Below are 23,656 nucleotides of genomic sequence, written 5' to 3' on the forward strand. Positions count from 1 at the left end.
GCTGCGCATGACGTCATTGCGCCGAGAAGTCTGCTGCGTTCAGGAGCTGCTCGGAAACGTGACCACACCAAGGTAAAGTGCACTTCACGTCTGTGTGAAATGACACACACCAGCAAAACAAAATATAACAAAAATATAAACAGGGGTAGAAAGTAACTGAGTACTACCTTACTCAACTACTATACTTAAGTACAATAAAAATCTTTTCTTTACCTCATTTCTCTCCATTTACATTTTACTGCACAAATACATTTACAGTATATTTCTTTTCTCTTTATAAAGTTTTCTTTGTGTTTTGGTGACTGCACTTTCACTCCAGTTACCTCTGTAAGTGGGCTTTTGTTGTTAAGTTCTTTCCTAAAATGACGTAAAATCTCTAAAACAGCTTACAAACTTAACTTGAACTTTTGTGCGTCAGTATTTTGGTTTACACTGACTTAAAGAAGAGTGCATGCTTTATGAAGAGTTACATTTAGTAAATGTCAGAACAAATCATTCATCATCATCATCATCCTTTCTATCCATCAAATCACGCTTTTTAAAGACACCTCGACATTTTGCCAGGAAGAAACAGGAATCAAACCACTGAGCCTGTGGTTTCTAGCCAACTGCTCTGAGCTACTGCCACATACTAAGTAAAACTGGGACAGTGAGAAACATGACATTAGGAAATGAAAATGTCAAACGGTCATTCTAAGCTCAAAGGAGCTTTCTCGGTTTATCATTGCCACACTGAAGGTTTATGGGAATGCAGGCTCTGTGTGTATGGCAAAATAAAAAACACACGGGCCCATGTGTTTATGTATCAAACAATGTTGATATTTGTGAGAAACGAAATGCAGTAAAACATAGCAAATAGATTTTTATTTTGAATTGTTTATTGACCCCTTTTGGGGAAATTGTTGATTTTAACAACTACTTTACAAATTGTGAAAATGTGAAAATTCTAAATATTTTATATTACTGTATATACAGTATATCATCATTTCTGTGTAAGAAATTTATACTAAAACCTCTTTTGTTTCATAGTTCATGGGAAGTTTCCAAGTGATTTTGTTTCCTGATTTTCAGTCCGGTTTTCCGGGGTCTGTGTGTTCTTCAGCTCCTCTATGTGGCCGATCAGCTCCCGTGGCAGTCCGAGCTCTGACACTACGTCCATGCAACGCTGCAGGAGGAGGTTTAAACTTTCTCCTGAGCTACATAAGTAATCACTGGATTTTGACTGTAGCTTTTGTAGCTGGTGAGGAGCGTCCAGGTCCATGTTTTCTCCTTTTTCCCATCTCCTGCAGCAGTCTGTTTCTTTACAACCCTCTCCACGACAGCCTGAATCCGTCTGCTCCACCTCCAGGTCACTCATGCTCTCCGACACGTCGCTCACACTAGGAGGAGGATTCTCCAAAGCATTTCTAATGTTGTCCATGATTTTGTCTTCATGCTGCGAAACCTGCTGTAAGAGCTCAGTGACAGAGGCTGGCACAGCGTTTTCCGGATACTGGATCTGGCACCAGCACCATACAGCACTGTGACAAGAGACACAAGAGGCAACAGTGTCAGATACAAAGGCACAGAGAAGTGACTGGGACACACATCCACAGGCCAGAAAGGAGACTGAACAATAGGCAGGACAAAAGACACTCAGGACCTTTCTGTGCAAGAAAGAAATGTTTTCAAATGTGATTTTAAATAGTTCATAAACATGAAAATGAAAGTAGGAAAAAGGAATTTATATTAGGTATAAGCAGTTTTGTTCATGTTCCTTAATTAGATTACACGATTATTACAGTTTCACATGGTTGAAAATGTTGAAAAGCCAGTTGAGTCGAATACAGTTAACATGACAAATATTTGGTTTAATTAATACAGAAATAAAAAAAAAATAGAACCACAATATACAGTAATTTGTTAGGATATTAACCTTGTGATGAATCTCTATGAGGTGAATTAAACATGTTGTTATGACGGTTACATGCTCTGAGTAACCAAACAGGTAGAAAAGCTCTATATAAGTGCAGACCATTTACCATTTACATTTTCCGTTTGTCTATCTGTAGGACTACAAGTATTAAAAACCAATTATAAAAAAAACACAAACGCTTGTGTTTGGAGATAGTTTGTTTTTACAAATGGGGTTTATGGACACGTCTGTTTATATTTATAAATGAGAGTCCCTGCACGGCCATCACTAGACAGTTAAACAAACAGTTATAGCAACCTGCTCGCACATTATTATGTTTTTTTTATTATTATCAATGTTTTTGTGATAATTTTTCCCTTAATTAGACTAAATTATTAACAATAAATAATAACACAAAATATAAAAGATGGCTAATACTGAGTGATAAACATTGTTTTCATCAAGTACTGAGACAGCAACCATGCGTAGTACCAACACGTGAGTTCACAGTGTTAGGAGTCACCAGGAGATATGTTTAGATTCTGTGGAGGATGTGACTTAGCTCATTAAAAGATAATGATTGGACCGAAAAGGAAAACTAAAACATCAACAAAATCAAGTGTAAGAAATTAAAACATTTTATTTTTATCAAATCAAACTTTGATCACTATAATAATCATGTTCTCCCAGATACACACCTGTACTGATGATGGAGTATTATGTATAAACCACATCATAGTGATTAAAGTACTTTAATAACTCTGTTGGATTAAAGCTCAGAGAAAGTGGTTTCTTAGTAAAGTAGTGGCACTTTTCTACTCAAGCATGTACGTGATATTTTTAACTTGAGTTTAAGTTAATAAAAATACGTTTTTAAGGCAAGTATTGATTTTGTTTGACTTTGTTGACAAGATAGTAAACAAATGATGTGTGGTTTAGAGTGTAGTTTCGTTAAAACAAGGATTTACATTGTATTTTAAACTGTTTTTGACACACATCAATGGAGGACCTTGATAACATGCAGGTTTACCTCACGATCCCTTTGAGGCGGCCCACAGCTGCAGTCCGAGCTGCTCCCTCTCTGAAGCCCTGGTTGAAGCCGACCTGGAGCGAGGCCTCCTCCCCAGCATCCACTCCGTCCACATAACCATCCTGTCCGGAACAAGGGGAATAGTCACATTTTACACAAAGCACAGGCGTAACAACAATACTTTACATTAGTTTGATGCATGTTTAAGTAGACAGACTGTGTTTTAAACACCTAATTTGAAGAGACTTAAAGCACATTTTGACAGTAGCGGCTGGCTGATGTAACATTAGTGGTAACTTCACACGTCATGAAATGTAAATATAAATGTGAATGTAACGAGGCTAGCTACATTAGCTTTACCCTGACTCGCTTCTTCATGTTGGATATCCACTCTTTACTCTGTAGAATAAGTTCGTCCCCATTATCATCGAAGACATCATCCCCGCTGGATAAAGCAGATTTAACCCAGGACATCGTGAAATCTAAATTAAACCTGTTGTAAACACGAGTGATGGTGTTTTATTGACATCTGAACCAAACACCGGATAGAAACACGCTGCTTCTTCTTCTTCTTCTTCTTCTTCTGTGAGTTTATGTCTCTACAGCGCCCCCTGCTGCTCGAGCGGTGATCTGCTCTTCACACACCTCAAAGGAACAAAAGTGAAAGTACTGAACTAACACACAAACTAAAATGTTCAGAGTTTTTTATTTCACATTTGTCTTGTAAACTGCTAAAAAGCTTTATGTACCGACAGGTTTCATGTAATGTGTGAAAAACAACTAATAAATGTACTGTAATAAAAATACAAGATTTCTTTCTGAACTGTTAAAGTACTGTAGTAGAACTACCACAAAAATGTACTTAATTGTGTAAATGTACTTTGATGCTTTCCACCTTGGCATCGGCCTCTGCTATCAGAATCAACACTTTTATTAAGTATTCAAGTATATTTGTATGATACTTACTGCTTAACCTTGAGTAAAGAATTTGATGAGATACTCCAACCTTTACTTGAGTTTTGAATCAATGTGTACTTCTAAAAAAGTCTGCAAAACAAAACTAACAAACAAACAAAAAACTAACTGAAAACATTTTGATTTTCTCCACAAAAGCAAAACAATACAATTAAGTTGAAATCATAATTTATTTAGGATATAAACATTAGAAATGAAAATGAGGTGTATGCAGTAAAAAAAGTGCAGACATGAGTGCAGCCTTTAACCAAGCTGTGAGGAAAGTTATGAGCATTAAATGAGGAGGATGAAGGACAGTCCACAAGTTGTACCGGTGACAATTAATTTAGTTTTATTGAAATATGAGTTCCTCACCATGCTTCCAAACCAAAACTGTGGGTAAAAAAACTAATTTTAAAATATATAATATAATATCATATTACTAAATCTCCGTCTGCTAATTTATAAGTAGGGACTGCATCACTGCCATTTAGATGAATGAAATGTTTGAAATTAAAGTTTATTTCACTGTATGTTTATGTTTCCTTCTTCTGTGGTGCTGCGACACACGAGAAAACTAATAATTGACTGCAGCAGGTGGCGCTAAAGCCTCAGTGGAAAACAGATGATGGTTCACTCAGCAGAGTTTACACAAGATGAGAAATCAATTTAACTCCAACATATTTCCTCTAATTATTTTGTCACACTTTTAAGTTTATCACTCATCAGCATTGTCAGAATTTTACCTCTGTTTTTTCTGTATGTGGTTTAATTTTTATCTCTTTATGTTAAGAGTCTACTTTCAGCATCCTGATCACGCTGTGCACCAGGTAGACAGATGTGTGACCGCCACATGTTTTGTTCTTATTAAAATAGAGACAAAAGAGATGAGTCATTATCATAGACAGAATAAAGTGTGGCTTTAATTCTTGGATCAATTTTACATTTTTGTTTTTTTTTTTTTGTGTGTGTGTTTTTTTTAATGTGCTGAAAATATTTAAATAATAATAATCAAAGTTTTATTTAATTCTATCTGAAAACAGTGAAAAGGTAATATATATGTATATATATATGAATCTGGATAATACGTGATAATTAGAATTTAATCACCTCAAATGAAATCACAAGTTACTTTACTCTTTTCTTTACAGATTTTTTAGTGAATAACAGATAATGCACAAAGATGAAACACAAAAACAACAACAACAAAAAATCATAAGAGCACAAAATCATGTTTTTGCACATAGACTTACATACACACTGACACAACAGAAGACAAAACAGGTGATTTAACTTTAGGGATTAACTGAATAATCGTATGGGTTTTGGTCGGCTGTGTTGTTAAAATGTCAAAAATCATGTCCTGTGATATTGTTTTTATCAAACACACTGTTTCACTCCAGCTGTTCAAACCACTGTCCGGTGCATCTGTACAGTTTCCTGTTTAAGTTTTCAAACAAGAAAATGTCATCCGTCATGACAAACACATTATTCCCTCATCAATAATGCATCTCGCCTCCCTTCTTCTCACTGTTGAGTAGAGACAGAGGGGAAAAGAATGCTCCTTGTTTTATTTTTCAGATTTTCCCATTCTTCATGCCATGCTTTATGGAAAACACAGGAGAGACCGGGCGCCCGGCAAATGCATTTCACCTTGGCGGAATGCATTTGCAGCTGCTGGACAACAATGGCCTTGAGAATAGTCGGAGGCCACGCTGGAGTTGTCTCTGTTCTGGAAATGGAGTCTGCCCCGAGGCCTCATCCGCGGCAGCCACACCTTCAGTCCCCTCGCTCAAAGAGTCAAAGCAACCAGCCGGGGCAATCACCTGACACATTTCCATCCAATTTCCACTGCAGAATGTGTTCATTTTCAGGCTAATGGCATGTCATTTTGCTGGAGCCTTTGGTCAAGAATTAATCCTGGAATCAAAACAGATTTTCCGGGGAGCAATCTTCCATCAAGTATTGATTTTTTTACACTCACGGAGCCTGTACTCCCTAATTTAACCTGACAGCCAGCAGCACAATGGACTGGGAGCACCTTGGCATCTCACAGAGGGAGCTCTCCTCCTCCTCATTCTCTCTATGAAGTGAAAGAGAGCTTGGGAAGGAAAAAAAGGACTCCCAGATGTATAAAACAAAGAGCATTGCTTACAGAAAACACAGAGATAAAGCTTCTGTCTCTCTGTTTTACCTCTAATTATGTTTTCTAGTGTAGTGCAACTTGGGCAGGTATGGCTGAGAGGGAAAAAGGAGAGTGTTCTGGAGCCATCAGCTATCATTATGGGCCTGTTGACATCCCCCTGTCTTTGAGTGATTCTCATCTGTGATTTCCCCTGGCCATTTTCCACCGATGCACGAAGAGGGGTTTCATCATAGCCCCATAAAAAAGGCCCAAAGTGTCTGTACAGGTCCTCGCTAATAAGAAAGCAAAGATGTGTGTGACCATGTCACTCCTCTTCCATCCATATCTGCTCTCTTGATGCCTTCAGATATGCAATCATTCTCTTTTCTCCCCCCTTCCTTCTTTGATTCTCTCTCTGTATGTGCTGTAAGTATACTATACCGTACGTAGAGGTCAGAGGGATGAGAGGATGATGGAGGGCAGGGCCGGTTATTTTCCTCTACCTCTTAAAGCTGCTATGACCTATGTGCAGGAGAGTTGCACTTTGCCAAAGGGTTTTCCATGCACTGCTTACAAACTACCTGAGTTCAGTTTTCATCTGCTGCCTTTTAACTCATAATCATCCATTTCAGGCACCATGTGCCGTGATATTGGTGCATTTTTAATAAAGTGCCACATGTATGCAACACATCATATGACTCCACACTGTCATTATTATTATACATCGCAGGGTCGCAGCCAAATGGATCATGTGACAGTGAGCTCCTGGATCCAGACTTTGAAAGACCCCCATCCAGGCTATCAGAGCTCCCCTCAGTCCTCATCACTGATTATATTCTGCAGGGTTTTTTTTTATTTTTGGTTGTAAATATGTTTTATATTTGAAGTTCTGAATGGAGTTTCCGTTTCTGTGTAGAGCCTCCATGCCTCTGATGAAACTCAGAATTTGCCCTTATTAAAACTAAAAGTTTTTCTTGTTTCTTGTCATGAGAACGACGTTGTCATTACTTCCCCTTGATCTGTTTTGCTGAGAACCAGAGTTCTAGGCTCCAAACCGACTGATTTATTTTGTCAAAATGATGATGTTTTCAACTCATTTTGCAGCTCCACAGTGTCACTACTTTTCACAGCGGACAGAGGATCAACAGAACCATGTGATGCATTAAGGGTCTGTTGTATATTCTGCTGTGAAATAAGTTTGAAATTCACTAAATATTATTTGCTGCAATATCACAATAGATTTTATCTTAAACATGTAATTACATTGTAGGCTGAGATTTCACATACAAAACATATGAGATGATGAACAACGATGCGTCGCGATAGATAAAACTACCTTCAGTTTATAAAGTTAATTTTGCTCCCATCCAATCATCCATTATGACATTTTAAATTAGTCTGATTTTCATTATGAACTGTATCACATGTTTTTCTTCCACAAACAAACTCATTAAATCTTTTTCTGTTCTGACTGAAAACGTGAATCTTTGAATATGTAAATATTTTTCACTTTCAAAGTTTAACTGCTCAAAATAAGATGTCTCCCATTTCTCCATGTTGCTCACTTTTGTTGTCTGTGTGAAAATAGTTTAAATCTGATGGATTAGAAGCCAAAATATTTGTCACAGATTGTGTTCTTCTAGTTTAAAGGCCGAGCTCAGAGAAATGTTGATCATAGTAACAAACGTGAAGTGAAGCTACTTTCATAATTTTACTAAAGTGATCTTTTCATTGTTAGACTAGAGTACTTTATACTACAATATTAATAGTTTTACTTTTAAATACTACTACTACTACTTTTTGGGCTAAATAAGTTATTGTTTACTGATAACCTATAACCATAAACTGGGCAAAGACACTAAAGCAGGCAACAGGCCCAGGTCTTCAGACACTGAGGGGAGCTCATTAAATTATTCTCTTTCTAAATTAATGGATAATTATCAGGAAGAAGAGGGTCAACAGGGGTGTGTTACTCCAGTCATAAATGTGAATTTGAAGAAACATTTAAACTTTCAATTTGAGAAATAAAATTTGAATGTAATCAACAAACATTAAACAGAATAATAATTAGATGTACTTTATACTATATACAGCCCTGTATAAAGCTTGAGATGGTAAGGCAACAGACAAGTGACAAAAGTAAAATTAAATAAAATAGAATTCTATAGAAGTGAAAAGTAAAAAATAATTATTGTCATGTTCTCCTTCTTTCAGCATGAAGAGTCACGTGTGCAGTAACTCTCCACTATTTCCTTTCCCCACATCCTCCATTGATGATTTTCACACAGTCCCTAAACGTAGAATCCAGAGGCTCAAATAAATGTTGCTTTTTATATTTAATTTTTTCCATACAAGTTAATAATATCTGTAACTGTTTACATTTATATTTTTGAACCAGATTAATTTAAGACATCAAATGTATGAAGCTGTGTAATGTTAGTGTATTGTACTCAAGTTCAGATAATCTCTCTTAAAGGCAACAACACTCACAGATCTACTGACTGTAACGATTAAAACTATTCACTGGCTGCATTAATACATTTTTTGCTGATGTCCTTGTGCTTCTTGGTTTGTGTATTCACTGCTTCAAAAGGCCTCCCACTATTATAAAGACATGAATGTGAACTTTGAAAAAAAGCCTTATTGATCATTTTCTTTTTTCTTTATAGAAATCCAGAGCGTAGATTGTGTTTCTGTGAGCCACGTGGAAAGTAGAGCGAGAAGGTGTGCAGCTCCCACCTGTGTGGTTGGGATACACTGAGCTAAAGCTGCTAGAAAACAGAGACATCACATCCTAAAGACATGCATTCAAAAACTGGGCTGCTAGAAAGTTAAATGGACTATGAGGCAATGCAATCAGCTGCTCAAGTTAGACAGGTGTCTCTGTAAAGTCCCAGGCTATTAACTCCTCTACCTGCAAATACCTCACAGTGTGTCATCGCTAATAACGCTGAAAAAATAGAAACAAGAGTGAAAGCAAAAGGGATCATATGCATGGCCAACCTCGATTGCATGTGAGGATTGGTAATTGCACCCCCAGAGGCATCTGGGTGTGCGGAGCAGCAAAGTGGGAGACGCCTGAGCAGCTCGGGCTTCACAGTCAGTGTACCAACATCTCAACCTTGAGGAGGAAGTGAAAACAAGAAGGCGGAGGAGCGGAGGGTGAGGGATATACAGACAGTTCATTTATCCAGAACATCAGCCCACCGTGCATTGTCTGAAAGATAAGGAAAGTGAATGCTTCATGCCTGATGGAAAACAAAGGCAGCAATTTAAAACCATCTGCATCCAACACATGCACTCTCTCCCTCCACCTCTCCGTTTCCTGTCCTGACTGATATTGAAACATAATCCATTTGGAGCGCCAACATGTCATAATATTTCTATCCAGCCTCACTCTCCCCATTCAGGACAATTTCAGGTGGCTGCAGGTTGAACAGCAACGTTTTATTTCAACAAGTCAGACAGTCGACTGAAAGTGGAGATTTCACTTTGATGCTGTTTAAAAATATTTAGAGAGCGAGAAGTAGACCTTAGCTGCTCCTGTTAGTCTCTAAGCTCAGAAAACAACATGGTTCAGAGGTCAAAAGTCGCCTTTGGGCTGCAGTCTTTACTGGGAACAATACAAACCTTTGAATCCTCACTGATTTTAGACACAGAAGCTGGTTCCCGCTTCTTTAAAAAAAACAGGCTTTTCTAAAAATACATATACATCATCGAACTTTTTAACTTAATTAGTTTAATGATCCTTGTTCTCTTATCAATCCCTTTTAAAGAACTTTGAACTGGACACAGCCTGAAACTCAACAACTAATTAATCTACAAGTTGCTCCTCCTGTGCGACATTAGCCTCCACAAACCCAGTCTCAAATAGCTGTTAGCTCTCTGTGTGCAAAACAACGCTGCCTCTTTAGTCTTACAGATCCATGCATAAATAGCTCACGCTCCAACATTTGCTCCGTAATACAGTACGTGCATTAGTTTGCCTTTTAACCGAGCTGTTAGTCTTCATTCAAAAGCACTGCTGTGCTGCTGCTGCTGCAGACAGAAAATAGAAAGTAAACTTTTATCAACAGCAGAATACAAACAGTTTGAGAAAACAAATATGGGTCAGGAGCTGCATCTGCACAATTACATTGTTAATGGCAAAGACAATGAAAATGGTGCAGATGGAAAACAAAAGAATATCAAATAACTTGCTCGAGCGCCGTACACCTCAGCCATCACCACTCAAAAATACATCCAATGTTTTGAAATGAAGGGGGGAGAAGAGAGCTGAAAGGAAAACGAAAAAGCATCTTCAACATCAGTTTTCAGTCTAATGTTAATAATTTATGTTGTCTGTGCTTTTTATTATTATTATTTATTTATTTACTACTTTCTTTTCAGCAGCCTGCCCGGTTTTCAAAGGCATCATGGACAGAGAAGCCATATCAAACTTTTGAGTTTAGTTTCAAAAGGCTTTCTCCCCATTTATTTATATATTTCTTCTCCTTTACACTTGTCTTGTTGTTATTTGGTGAGGCAAACACATGAAGCTTTGATGAGAAGCAAACCTGACATGTATTCTTCTCTCCTGACCCTGAGGAAAATCTAAATAAATAGCTAAGTATTGAATGTAAGAGTCGTTCCATAGACTTTTCTCTCATTAAACACATTAATAGACAGTTAAATTCATTCATCTATTCATCAAAAATAGGTCAAATGCCAAATAACTGTATAGCCTACCACCTTAAATGTGAAAGTTTATATAGGAATGATTTAAGATGCACTTGACCATGACCTCTCAAAGACAGAAAGTCAACTTAAGTTTGATTTTATTTGATGTATTTGAATCAAAAACTGTGTTCAGCTTGAAAAGATGAAAAGAGAAATCGACCATGTTTGTAGAATATTTGTATGTAACTGAAAACTTTGAACTCCATAGCCGTCTTTACCTGTGTTTCCTATAGCACATTTTTTCAAGCACTAAATCTATTTATTATATCTACAGTAATGTTTTCAAACTGTTCGACATATCAAACTGAAACAACTTCTAAAAGACAATGCCAAAGTTGTAGGAAAAGTGCCCAAATCTAAGTTAGTAGCTAGTTAAATTAAAACCTTTTTACCTGATCTACCTTCATACAATATTTAAATGTATGAAATAAGTATATATTTTATATATAAGTATATAAGTATCATCTGTCAACTGCTCTGACATTTAGGGGTGTATATATATATATATATATATATATATATATATATATATATATATATATATATATATATATATATATATATATATATATATATATATATATATATATATATATGAAAATGTACACCCCTAAATGTTACATTTAGAGACAAAATCCGAAGAGTTTACCCACAATTTTATTTATTTGTGTAGAATTTTAAGAAAATTTTCAGATAATAATTCTTTATATTGTTCAAATACTGTTTACAACTATTAAATAAACCAATAACTAAATGTAGCTTTAGCTAATCAAGTAGCCATGTCGAAGGAGCTAACACTTTTCACTTGAAATATCTTTACTGATTTAGCTACAGTTGTCATTCTGGGTGAATGTTACATTATATGTTGTCTCATTAAACTTTACCTAACATATTCATTGTTACAGAGCACCTAAAGGGACATTGGGAAAAAAATAAAAAATAAAAGCAAGAGAAACTATCCTACCTCGTATCTTCTCATGTGGAAATGCCAATGCAAGAATTGAATTAGCTGAGTTTCATTATAGGTTTGGATTGAATTTGCTTGCTATTCGTCACCAGTATATTGTATTCTTACAATATATTAATACATATTCTTAAGCTAATTTTTAAATCTTATAGACTGTACCAAAAAGTGACTCTCTGCCAGAAACTGAAGGCCGTCCATGAGAGAGCACACTGCCTCTAAAAGCCCCATCTCCCAGCTTATCTGCAAGAAAAGCTGCTTATTTTGGTGTCAAAGCGCCATAAAGTGCAAATACTGTAAATGACATGTATCCCTGTGGTAATAGCGATCACTTTTTGGCAATGAGAAAATGGATCAGGTGTTTAATTATTCTTTGCACACATTCTCACATAAGACCGATCTAATACTCTGATTTAGGCTAACAATGTTTCCTGCAACGCACACAACGTACATTCTAGTGCTCACCAGATACTAGCTTTCACGCACTCATGAGATCGTATCTGGTGAGCATGAAAAACTTTTTTTGCCAATGTCCCTTTGGGGGCTCCGTACATTTTCATGTGGCTAAGCAGAAAAACGTCAAAAGTAAGATTGCCTTTAGTTCTTGCATTTGGATTCAGGTCCACTGACAACACAACACAATAAATCATGTCAAACAATTGTTTATTACTAATTATGGTACAAATCAATGTGACAGACTTGAAGCTTTTTTTTGTGTTTGTTTTTTTTAGAAATACACAAAGTGCTGCTTAACTGACCAAACAGATATTGCTCTATAGATTAAGTACAGTTTTCACTCTATAAAAAATGAAAACCAACCTCTGCAGGCTCTTCAGCTTTGGTTTCGAGTTCTTTGACTATTAACAAAACATCAAACCAGGTTGTCTGTGTTAGTAAAATTTCACAAAAGTATTTAAAGGTGATTAACAAGTCATCCTAATTGGGTTAAGAGCAACATTAATGTAATCTCGTCTTCCTCGGGTCCACAGGTCTGTGAAAACTAAGGTGAACGTCACAAAGAATGAGAAATAATGCAGTACAATAATAGAAAAACAGAAGACTAGAGATTCACGTGTGGCTCAGGAAACCACTTCACAAAAAATAAAACAATCCTGTGTCACATAATAAATAAAACACAAGCCTCTCCCTCCGCGTTGAAGGTGAACATCAACGATACACAGTGCAGAGTAATCATTTGTCTATTCTTCTGACCTGCTGCTGCTTGTATGGCATTTGTATGATTCTCACAAGAACAGTACTGAGGTAAACCTTGGATGAACTACTGTACATTTCTACACTTCAATTCTTTTATCTCAGATTTTAAAGATTGTCAACATCGTGAATCTATTTCTCTGTACAATGTGCATAACTATAGAGCTTTGGTCCAGCATTGAAAAGTTGAGCAAAGGCATAACTCCTTTCTGTGTCTTCTTTTATTTTTTGGTTTTGGTTACAGCTTTACTGTTAAGCCTCAGAACTGATCCACTGCTGCTTTCTCATATATTTATCTCACAGATGGTGCAGACATACAGTCTTTTTTGGCCAAGGAATCGCCTGAAATTGAGTTGTTTTTTTATCTCTTGGAAGCAAAATAAACTGGACAAAATCTGTATGTGTAAATGCAGTAAAACATAACCAGTGTAGTGCTTTAGATGTCTAGTTGTATATTATAATTATACTGTCTACACACCAAAAATTAGTTATTCCTGCAAACCTCGCTGCTTTCTTTTACAACACAAATATGTCAAGACTTTTTATGTATTTTTCAACATTTACTGAGTGTATGTGCATTTCGCAGGCAGTGACGATGAACACAGCAGTGCACAGGCAGACTGAGATAACCAACATGACATGGAAGGACATTTTGAGCAGACACATGATTCTGAATAAATAGCATCAAATTTCACCTCACTTCAAATTAAGTTCACTCGTTCTGACATGTGACACTTATTTTCAGCATTCACCTTGTTTTTTCATCTTTTCCTGTGAGGGTTTTTGTAGGAGCCAAATATTTGTAGTGACGTCTGGTAGGTTTTTTGTCTGAAATATTGACATTTCTGACATCCCGATACCATACAAAATTATAATTGTACATTGAATAATTAATTATAATATTAGTGGACAAAAATTCATTTAAATCCGCACAAATTATTTAAAAATAAGATCAAACAAATAATACACAAAGTTAACACTTTGACGCTTTGTAATGCAGCAGAAATCAATTCAAAGGTAAGAAAAAAAAGACATATTTCCATTAACAAAGCTGATCACAACTGTAAACCTTCACTTGGCTGAGAGAAATGCAGAATACAAAGAAAGGAAATACAGTCATCTTTGCACATTTGACTTGAAATATTCAGGTTATAAAAACAGCAGAACTAGAATAAACTGTAGTTTGGTCAGTGGCAACAACTAGGCTTCAACCACATTTAATTATTGGTCATAATTAAAGGGTTTCTTATGTAATTTCATATGTTATTTTCAGTAAAATTCTTATAATAACTAAAAGAAATTAGGCTGCCTGGTGAAATATATTATAGCCAAGTAAAAAACGTCTTTTCTTACGTTTTGAGTTGAAGCATGCAGAGTGACATTTTCTTAAAAGACATTTTCTCCAATACATTTTGTATATTGCCATGATAAGAAATTACAGTAGACACCATCTTGCAGCTGTTTGACATGACAGTTTTTTTTTTTGTTAAACTTGACCCACAGAGTAAAACACTTTAGAAAAAGGGAGGGCAAAGCCATGTGCACAAACAAATAAAAAGGTAAAATCTTCCCCAGTCCTTGAGCTGTATGTTTATGTGTTCTTTGGCTATCAGGCTTTGGCAACAGAATGACACAGTAGCTCAAAACTAAGCTGCAGTAGACTTAACAAACACCAAACTCATCATTATTATGTGACAGTCCTCAGTTTACTCGACCTTGGTCCTCTGAAACAATCTCATGAGATTATTAACAAGTACCTGTAAAAGTTGCACAAAGTTACACTGTGACTGAAAATATTTGCAGATGAAACACAAATTGGAGGCAAACAACATTATTATGTAATTGTTTCACAGCAAAGGTAATTTTTTTTTGTCCAAAAGAGAAATTTATCAGTGTGATTTCGGTTTAAAGACAGCATTTTTCTTTTTTGTTTAGATATTTACATACAAACAATGAAGAAAAAAGTAAGCGAGACAAAGATAAAATGTATACTCATCCTCACACATATAGCTTAGATTTGCCAGTACAAATGTAAAAATTTAGAGCACATTTACATTACAAAATTATTCTTAGTACTCAGATGCAACAGACTTTGGTAAATAGTGTTTTGATTTGGTATGATCTCTTTACTAAATCCCTCTTCGTGGGAACCAAAATTTGGGCGATAGTCTGGTCTGTAAGGCCAGAATCTAAAACTCTTTGAAACAGCACACCATATGTTTTTACATAATTCTCAGATATTAATCTCTTTTTTCTCGTTTTTGGTTTCACCAAGGTCATTTACATAACTGTGGTAATCACACTGACAACACATAGTTTTTGTTTGCAAACTCATGACTGTCCGTCCAGGTGAGTTGGGAACATTTTTCAATTCTCATTTCAAGATGAGTTCATCCACCTTTGTTGTTTTTAATGGCTGCCACTTTTCCACTCCACCTTGTTGTCAGAGAGCTCGCTCATTTCGGGAGCTCCTCTAGAGAATCAGTGAGGGGGTCCATTGGTGCAGCCGTGCCGAGTTCGGGCTGTTTTAAACGCTTTATTGTGTTTTTCAAGGCTTGCCTCTTGTTGCAGAACCAGACACGCACCACCTCCCTGTCATAGTTCAGTTTCTCAGCGATTTCCGTCATTTCCTGTCCAGAGGGGTGAGTGTTCTTCTCAAAGTGGCTGTTGAGGATCTCGAGCGCCTGTGGGGTGAAAGAGGTCCTCCGCTTGCGTTTTTTCGAAGGCTCGCTGCCGATAAACTCAGTCAGGTTCTGCATGCCGGATCGGTGGCGGGCTTCAGCCTCGGCCATCCAGCGCTCCAGAACGGGCTTAATCTTCTGGGCGCTTTTAGGGGTGATGTCCAACTTCTCAAACCTGGCAGGATATAAAAGGCCAGGGTTCAGTTTGCCTGTCAGACTGCTACCTATAGTGTTCTCTTGGGCTTCCTGTGGTAGGAAAAAGTGGCTTCTCAGGATGGTGTGTCTGGGGAGAATTGAGAAAAAAGAATCTTACTTAGGTGCCCTGCCAGAACAAGCGATACGCTGCCTGTATTTTAGTCTCCTCAACCAGAATGCCACAGGGACTGAGACTAACATCCAGGTACACATCCAAGCAAAACTCCACCTGGAAACACCTCAGCTGCAGCGGCTGGAGGTGACAGGTGCCAGTACTGTGTTAATTTTCTGGAGGAGGTTGTGGTTCTCTGTCCCAAATAGTGGCAATAGTGGAGCAAGGAGATATTGCCAGTGGCTAAAATCTGGTCCAGCTGAACCAGAAACATATCAAACAGCTAACTAAATGTTGTATATACTACAAAACAAAATCAACATAAAAAAAAAAAAAAAATTACTGCCACAAATTCTTTCCCTCAGGTGATAAAAACGAATAAAGCAAAATGCATGTGGTTAAATATGGCACCATCATTTATTTACAAACTTAACTTAAATTATTAATCAAAATGTACATTTAATACATTTTTCAAACTTTCTTTCATTCTCTCACAACCTCTCATTTTATATTTAATAAGGATACGTTGAAGGTACTGTACGGGTGTGGAGCCATAATTCTGACTTCACTTTATAACAAGTCACAGCAAGAATTAAACTTTGCTGGCACTGCTAGTTTGCAGCTTGATGGTTGTCAGGAACTTTCAGTGTGTGATATGAGCAGATTCTGTTTTTGACGTGAATTAGATACGATAAGAATGATGCTAGGCTCTGAAGGGATCCCTCTCATGCCTGTAACGCTTGTATTGTTTGGTTCATTTTGGTTCATTCATGGTTTGGTTTTCATAAAAACTGGAACATTCAAAGTATTTTTATGGGATGGAAAACATGGAACATGGAAACCGGTATCAGGTTTCGGTCTTACACTTTTATTTTTGTCCTTGAGTTCTCCATAGCCCTCTACAGCGGTCACACCCAGTATATGTCACTCTGACATACAGAAGCAGTTTTTTGTGTTTTTTAATACCGTGTACACATTTCCTGTATATTATTTTATCCTACAGTGGCAAAGAAAGTATGTGAACCTTTTGTAATGTCATTGTTTTCTGCATTAATTTGTCATAAAATGTAATCTCATCTAAGTCAAGAGTATTAACAAATATTATGTGTCTAAAATAATAAGACGAAAAAAAAAAAAATAGTTCTGTCATGTCTTTATTGAGAACAACCATAAAAACTCCGTAGAGATAGTGAAGTATGTGAACCCTTGGAATTAATTACTGGTTGACCACGCCCCCCCCCCCACCCCTGTGGCAACCTCAACCAGGTGCCTCCTGTAGCTGTGAATAAGACCTGCACATTGTTCAGGAGGACTTTTTCTTCCTGCAGAACAGTTTTAGCTCTGTCATATTCTTTGGACGTCTCATGTATGTGACTCTCTTAAAGTTCTTCCATAGCATCTCTTTTGGATTGAGGTTTGGGCTCTGACTTGGACACTCCAAAAGGTGGATTTTGATTTTCTGAAGCCATTCTGTTGTGTGTTTTTGTTTATTGTCCTGTTGCGTCACTTAACTTCTACAGAGTTTCAGTTGACGTACAGACATTCTCACATTATCCTGAAAAAACTTTTGATACACTTGGGAATTTATCTTTCCCCCAATCACTGCAAGCTGACCAGACCCTGATGCAGCAAAGTAATTTATTCTCATGCAAAAGAGATCTTTATCTATTTAGTCTTATTAAAGCTGTATCTACCTAAATGTGTTTGTTAAATTTGTTTGGTATACACTATGACTCAAAAGTTTGGAATCACTTGCAAATGTCTTTGTTTTCAGCAGTAGTTTGTTTACAGGTTCCAATAGGTATCAATAGCCAGAAAGAAAGAACTTTCATTAGAGAGTATTGTTAGCTTAGCTAGATGCTAGGAATTGTGAGGAAACCTAAAATTTCTTATCATGCTGTTAACAACCTTCTTCAGAGAGCAGCACAAACTGGCTCTAATAGGGACAGAAAAAGCAGTATTTGTAATTGTTATTGCTGTAAAAGGTATTTTTTTGTGTTGTTTTTTTTGATAGAGGAAAAGTTTGAAGAACACATACACATCATGCCCATCAAAATCAGTATTTCTAACTCTGACAATGTCAGACTTACATCTCAAAAGTGTAAAGTACACTGTTAAGAACAACATAGATTTCAGCTAAGACTAAAAGTAACTCCATGCTTCACTACTCATCCAAGTAGCTTCTTCAGACTGAGGATCGAAGGAGATACTTGGATGAATAGGGAAACATTTCAACTTAACAAGAAGGAAGTCCAGTTGCCATGACTCAACTTCCACCTCTAAATTAGCCACTGAAAATCACATTTATGCAGCCTTTCAAAGTACAATTGCCTGTTTAGAGAGAAAATTCAACAGCAGATCTAAGATAGAACTTCCAGACACAATGAATTCAACAATGATTTAATGTGTGCGGATGCTTTTTGTAAAGTATGTTGTGGGCTGACAGCTATGATGGAAAGACAGCAGAGAGCTGCTGTAGAAAGATGCTCTGCTCTCTGTGGAACAAACAATGCACACTAGACGTTTTTAATGGTGCAGCGAGCTCCTGCAGACAACAGTTAGTGCATGCATGAGCTTCCTCTGTTTCTACACCTGGTTGGTGCATTTCTGCTTGTCGACAGGCGGTATTATTTATAACCCCGTCCTCCTAAACAGTGGAATGAGGAAGACTCTATACTGCGGGGAATACATTAGTAGATATGAAGAGTCATCAGAGACAGGACATTTCATGGATCAACAGGAACTGAAGATACTAAAATGAGCTGAGAGCTGCTCAGCTGGGGTATGCACTCCCTCTTCTAGTGCACCAGCACTAGGGAAAATGGCCCTGAATGCACCTCAAGCCTCTGCTCTTCTTAAAAGTATCTTAGGAGCTCAGCTCAGACATGTAGTATGTTTGACCTGAGTTACGGTTTGCCTCGGGGTTTACAGTCATGAGGAAATATCTATAGTAAAGATCAGATGATGTGACCTAAAATCTACATCTACATCAAAAATTTGGTTCATCTTAACTTACAGTATTGTCATTTGATTTTGAATTTTTATTTTAAAATTAGCTTCCACATGTGTTTAATGCACAGTTTCCACTGATTATTTGAAAGTGTCTGATATGGGTGATCAACAAAACATCACGTCATGGTTTATTATAGTGTTACGCTGCTGTTTTGCGTCAATATTTGTTTCAAGGATTAGTATACAGCATAAGATATGTTTTGACATGAACATGTTGAAATACCTTGTTAATGTTATTGTTTCCTCTTTGGTTCTTTTTTGGTTTCAGTTACTTCATCCATTAACAGCTTTTCAATTAATAAACTTCTATATTGTTGTAGTGTTTGAGTCTTGTAAAAGAGAGAATGTATCATTCAAAAGATTAGCCAGTAAGCAGGTAAAAGTTTAATAAATACACAGACATTGGGACATAATAATAATTAATAAAAACTCAAAAAGCCCTTGTGAGCTTATTGTTATAGGTGACTTACAGCTACTGAAGAAATGGCTGGACTTTGCTGAGTGTATGTTTTTTTATGAAGTTTAAAATATAACTATGTTTGTTTATAATGTGTCTTTTTAAAGATTTAACTAATGAGGATAAGAATCCATTTAATGTGGTGAATGTGAAACATAGATTAAGGTGTATTATTAGTGTTATTATATAATAAATCATGTACTTGTGTGAAACGAATAAATAGCATGTCCATACTCTGTTTCAATCAGATTATTGCCTTATGAATGTTTTGTATTCATGTTAGCTAAAACAAGTTCAGTTCAAGGTAGAACAGGGCCAAATCGTTGTGGTCATGTAATGTCCATGCCTGTTTAGATAAACTAATAAAGTGCCTGAAAACATACTGAGCAATGAAAGGAGACAAGATGGAAGCATCTGTCAGTGTCTGTTTACTGTCTGGGTTCAGACCCCCGAGCTACTGTGACGTCCCGTTTCTCCTCAAACTTCATGTCTGCGTTGATGTTAACTAAACTTAAGCATGTGAAGTTTGCCTCTCTACTTAAAACATCAGGATGTCATGTCCTATGTCATACAAACAAAAAAATTGTCTTAACAGCATTAATAACAGCCCGCAGAGTGTTTATTTTTCAAGCTAATGGCTTTTAATGTATGTTATAAATATTTGAATAATGCCTGAAGGTAAATATTTCATGTGTGATTTTAAGACTTTAAACATTAGTCGGAGACGGCCTTGCCTTATAAAACCTGAGCTGCTGAAGTGTTTCACATTTTATCGGCTGTTTGATGTTGATGTGATGAAATTTTTAAAAGTGCGTGGCAGCACTGTGTCACATAAACATTACAGGTCATCAGTAAAGCAAATGGCCTGTGGATGGACATTGAAATTAATAATAAGAACATGAAATTTACTGCATGCAAAACTAGATCTGTAGTAGTTCCTGTACAATGTCAAATATATTCTTTAGTTAGATTTTATTAGATACATTTCTATCATTAACTTGCATTTGTTGACTTTTGTCTTCTGCTATTTGCTTAAAGTTAATATTTGGATGCGATAGCCAGCCAGATTATTCTGTATAAAAAAGAGATGTGGCTCATTGGTGATTTTGTGTAAAATGTTAGTCTAGTGGAACAACAACAGGGATGTAACACTGATTGTCTGATTGTATCATGAATATATAATGCACCATTTATGACTAAACTGTGCTCGTGGCAGCAGTAAAACATGGCAATCATATTAGCAGATCATCGCCGTCGGGCTCTCCTATGTTCAGATAAAGTGAACGGCAGCAGGCCTTAGTAATTATTAAATGCTTTAAGTGCTTTGTGTAATACTTGTATTTTGCATAAATAACGCGTAACTGTCATGTCAGTGGGTGACAGAGAAGGGAGAGAAAGAAGGCTAAATACAGACTTAAGAGCTTTTGTTTGTCAGGGTGGTGAGAGTCAATTATGTTTTTAATATCTTAATGTCTGTTAAAAAAGGAATAAAAAATAGATGGCGACTACAAGCGCCAGACAACTCATCGAGGCTGTGTGACTTCATCTGCTTTGATGTGACAGAATGAGGACTTATTGATTAGAAATAATGAACCAGTTATTGTTAGATTTTTTTTCTTTGTGTGTCCTCACCTGCAGATGGCAGACTGACTGTATGCCGGCCCCTCGGCCGCGCTGAGCGCCTGGCCCACCTGAGTCTGTGTCAGGCCCAGGGACAGGCGGCGGATCTTGAATGCTTTGGCGAATTCACGAATCTCCTCCAGGTTGACCCCGTCCACCTCGCTGGGGGCAGTCTGCGGGTCTACAATACAACAAACAAATCTCATTTTATTAGCCCTCTGCTCCTCTGTCGCTTACCTCATTTTCTAGAGTGAATGAAGCAAACATCCAGCCATATGTGATCATGATAGTTTCCAAACAGCTCTAAAAATATTCCTGCTCTGGGTCAGAACATATTATTTCTCTTTGCCCTTGTGCTGTAAACTGCATGTATCAAAGAGATGTTTTGAAGAATAAATTCATCTGATGTGTGAATACAGGCATGTCACGGCTTTATCTTGCTAGTGTAAACCTTTCATCTCACATACAAAGGAATATAGACAAATTACATGATATACAGCTTGTTAATTCAGTGGACATACAGATGTTGGACACACATATATTCTGAAGTCTCAAACTGTAAAGAATGTGTAAATAGATTATTTCATCCATGTGACCTATAGTGAAGACGGTTCAGTCCTTCAAACCAGCACCAGCACTCATAAACAAACATAAACCACACTCACTTTTTACACAAAGAGATTCTGCTTGTGAATCTCCACATTTGAGCAGAGCTGAAAAACTTCACTGAAGCATTTTGAAGAATTTCCCCGCTAATAAAAAGTGATTTCACATTGTACATCAATGTCAGGTGCCCTGGCATCCTGCTTACTAAAGCAAAGTTTGTGCCTCTGAATTATTCATCCTGGTCATTATCAATGAATTATTAAAGGAATCCTCCAAGCGTATTTAAGCAAAAATCTATGAGGCTGCCATCTTGTTGTGCCTCATAAGTGACGTGTAGCGTATGCGGCGTGCTCCAGACGTGTGAACACTTGGAAGATGAGGGACTAGAGACTCCAAGCTGACTGAAATGGGAGGGATGAGCACTCACAGCTTCGGGTCCCATCATCTCCACATTGATGAGCATCTCTTCATCATTCCCAGTGGAGACGATTTACTTAGTGGTTTGAAATACTAATGGTAGTCTGGAGCAGCAGTTCTCAACTGGCGTAGCCTCTGGATCTATATTCCTCTTCAGACATTAAGTCATGCATGATTTAAGATTTAAACCATTCTAATTTATTTTGCAATAATGAATGGATGGTGGAGAACTAACAGACTTGTACATAAAAGGTTTGAAAAGCAAATTAAAAAAATACTGAAACAATGGTGACATTCACTGTGCAGGCTTTAAAATCTGCTTTTCAAAGCAATAATACAATACTGAGATTAATCATTAAATTAGGACAATAACAAGTGAAAACCTCAATTTGTTGCTGAAAAGAAAAATGACACAAACATAACAATAAAAAAAAACAAAACAGTCCCTTCTTAAATTACAGGCTACGCTCACGCTATTATGTGGCTGCACAATTCAGGCTAGGTTTTAGTCTTGAGGTAAAAAATGGCTGAAACAGGCCTACAAAAAATCCACCAGTCAACAAAATTATGATTTCAGAACTGGTTCTAAAAATGAGAAATCTAGATTTGCATGCTTGTACAGTTTTGGAAAAGTTAGTAAGTAATTCTCTTCTGTCTCTCAACCACTGCTGTTTACACCGGACATGAACATTAGGTTACATCAGGTCCACAGGTCTTTGTATTCTAACCTAATATTAATATGATTTCATTACACCTGCATTAACACACATCTTTGTCTTATGCAGACAGAATATCCAGATACAGATTGCATATTATAACTAGATGCAAATGAGACAGACATGGCAGTGCAGTTTCTTGCTGGAAGAGTGAAATAAATGCTCAAAAAAAAAAAAAAAAAACACAGCAGCCACTCAGTTGACTTTCTCCAGATAAATAAATGTACAAATAAAAACAACCTTGACGCAAAATATTACTGACATAAATCTTTCTGGTTGACATTTTCCCCTCTGATAATTTTAAATAACAGTAAAAGACCTTCTCAGCTTTTTAATCTGTTTCTGGCACTTTGTTTGTGGAAACTGAATGCAATGACATTTCATTGTCTCTCCTCAGCAGGCAACTCTGATTCTGTCATGGGACTTTTCTTTGTGAATGTTTGCTTAAAGTAATATTGAGAGGAAGTGATAGATATGGCTCATACTCAGCATAAACCATTAATTCGATTTACCACAAGGCTGAGCCACACGATTTGTGCAGACTCAAAAATGGTTTATAAGATATTTTCCAGCTACAAGTAAACATCAACTAAACACAATGTCTACAACAAGTTGATCAATTGCAACTTGTTTTTTTATTAAATTCAGTAGCATTGTAGCTGCCTTTGAAATTAGTTTACAGGGAGTTTAGGGGAATTGGCTCTGACAAATGAAATTTATCTGAATAAAACAGAGTTTTTAAAGGCAGTAGCTGCATGCTGACAGGCTGTGGCCCAGTGATTTATAAGGCTCTGCCAAAGGCCCAAGCATCAGGAGAATGAAACTTATGTTCATTAAACATAACACACGCCACTTTGGATCGACTAATAAACCAAAGGAATGACAGTCAGGAAAAGTAAAACAATCATAGAGGGCGGGGATCAGTCAGAAGCTGTCTACACG

General features: G+C 36.8%; 2 protein-coding genes across 2 annotated transcripts in view; both read right to left on the reverse strand.

Moving 5' to 3' along the window:
* Positions 1-891: 891 nt before the first annotated feature.
* Positions 892-3,491, reverse strand: otulina (OTU deubiquitinase with linear linkage specificity a). The gene is made up of 3 exons (XM_026361495.1): positions 3,285-3,491; positions 2,925-3,046; positions 892-1,520 (listed from the first exon to the last, which is right to left on the reverse strand). Exons 1-3 carry the CDS (start codon positions 3,396-3,398, stop codon positions 1,031-1,033), a joined length of 726 nt encoding a protein of 241 aa, XP_026217280.1. The 5' UTR covers positions 3,399-3,491; the 3' UTR covers positions 892-1,030.
* An 11,863-nt stretch (positions 3,492-15,354) lies between these two features.
* The window catches only part of pou6f2 (POU class 6 homeobox 2), a 64,014-nt gene continuing 55,712 nt past the window's right edge, over positions 15,355-23,656 (reverse strand). Inside the window, exons 9-10 of the mRNA XM_026363857.1 lie at positions 20,988-21,156; positions 15,355-15,862 (exon numbers count right to left, since the gene is read on the reverse strand). Coding sequence (XP_026219642.1) covers positions 15,355-15,862; positions 20,988-21,156 — 677 coding nt within the window. The remainder of the gene's footprint in view (positions 15,863-20,987; positions 21,157-23,656) is intronic.

Source organism: Anabas testudineus, chromosome 2 (genome assembly GCF_900324465.2).
Source record: "Anabas testudineus chromosome 2, fAnaTes1.2, whole genome shotgun sequence".
Lineage (NCBI taxonomy): Eukaryota > Metazoa > Chordata > Actinopteri > Anabantiformes > Anabantidae > Anabas > Anabas testudineus.

Coding starts and splice junctions, on each gene's coding strand:
- otulina (XM_026361495.1), bottom strand. CDS start 3,398: ATGTCCTGGGTTAAATCTGCTTTATCCAGCGGGGATGATGTCTTCGAT. Junction 3,047..3,284: donor ACATGAAGAAGCGAGTCAGG/GTAAAGCTAATG, acceptor TGTTCCGGACAG/GATGGTTATGTGGACGGAGT. Junction 1,521..2,924: donor CGCCTCAAAGGGATCGTGAG/GTAAACCTGCAT, acceptor CTCTTGTCACAG/TGCTGTATGGTGCTGGTGCC.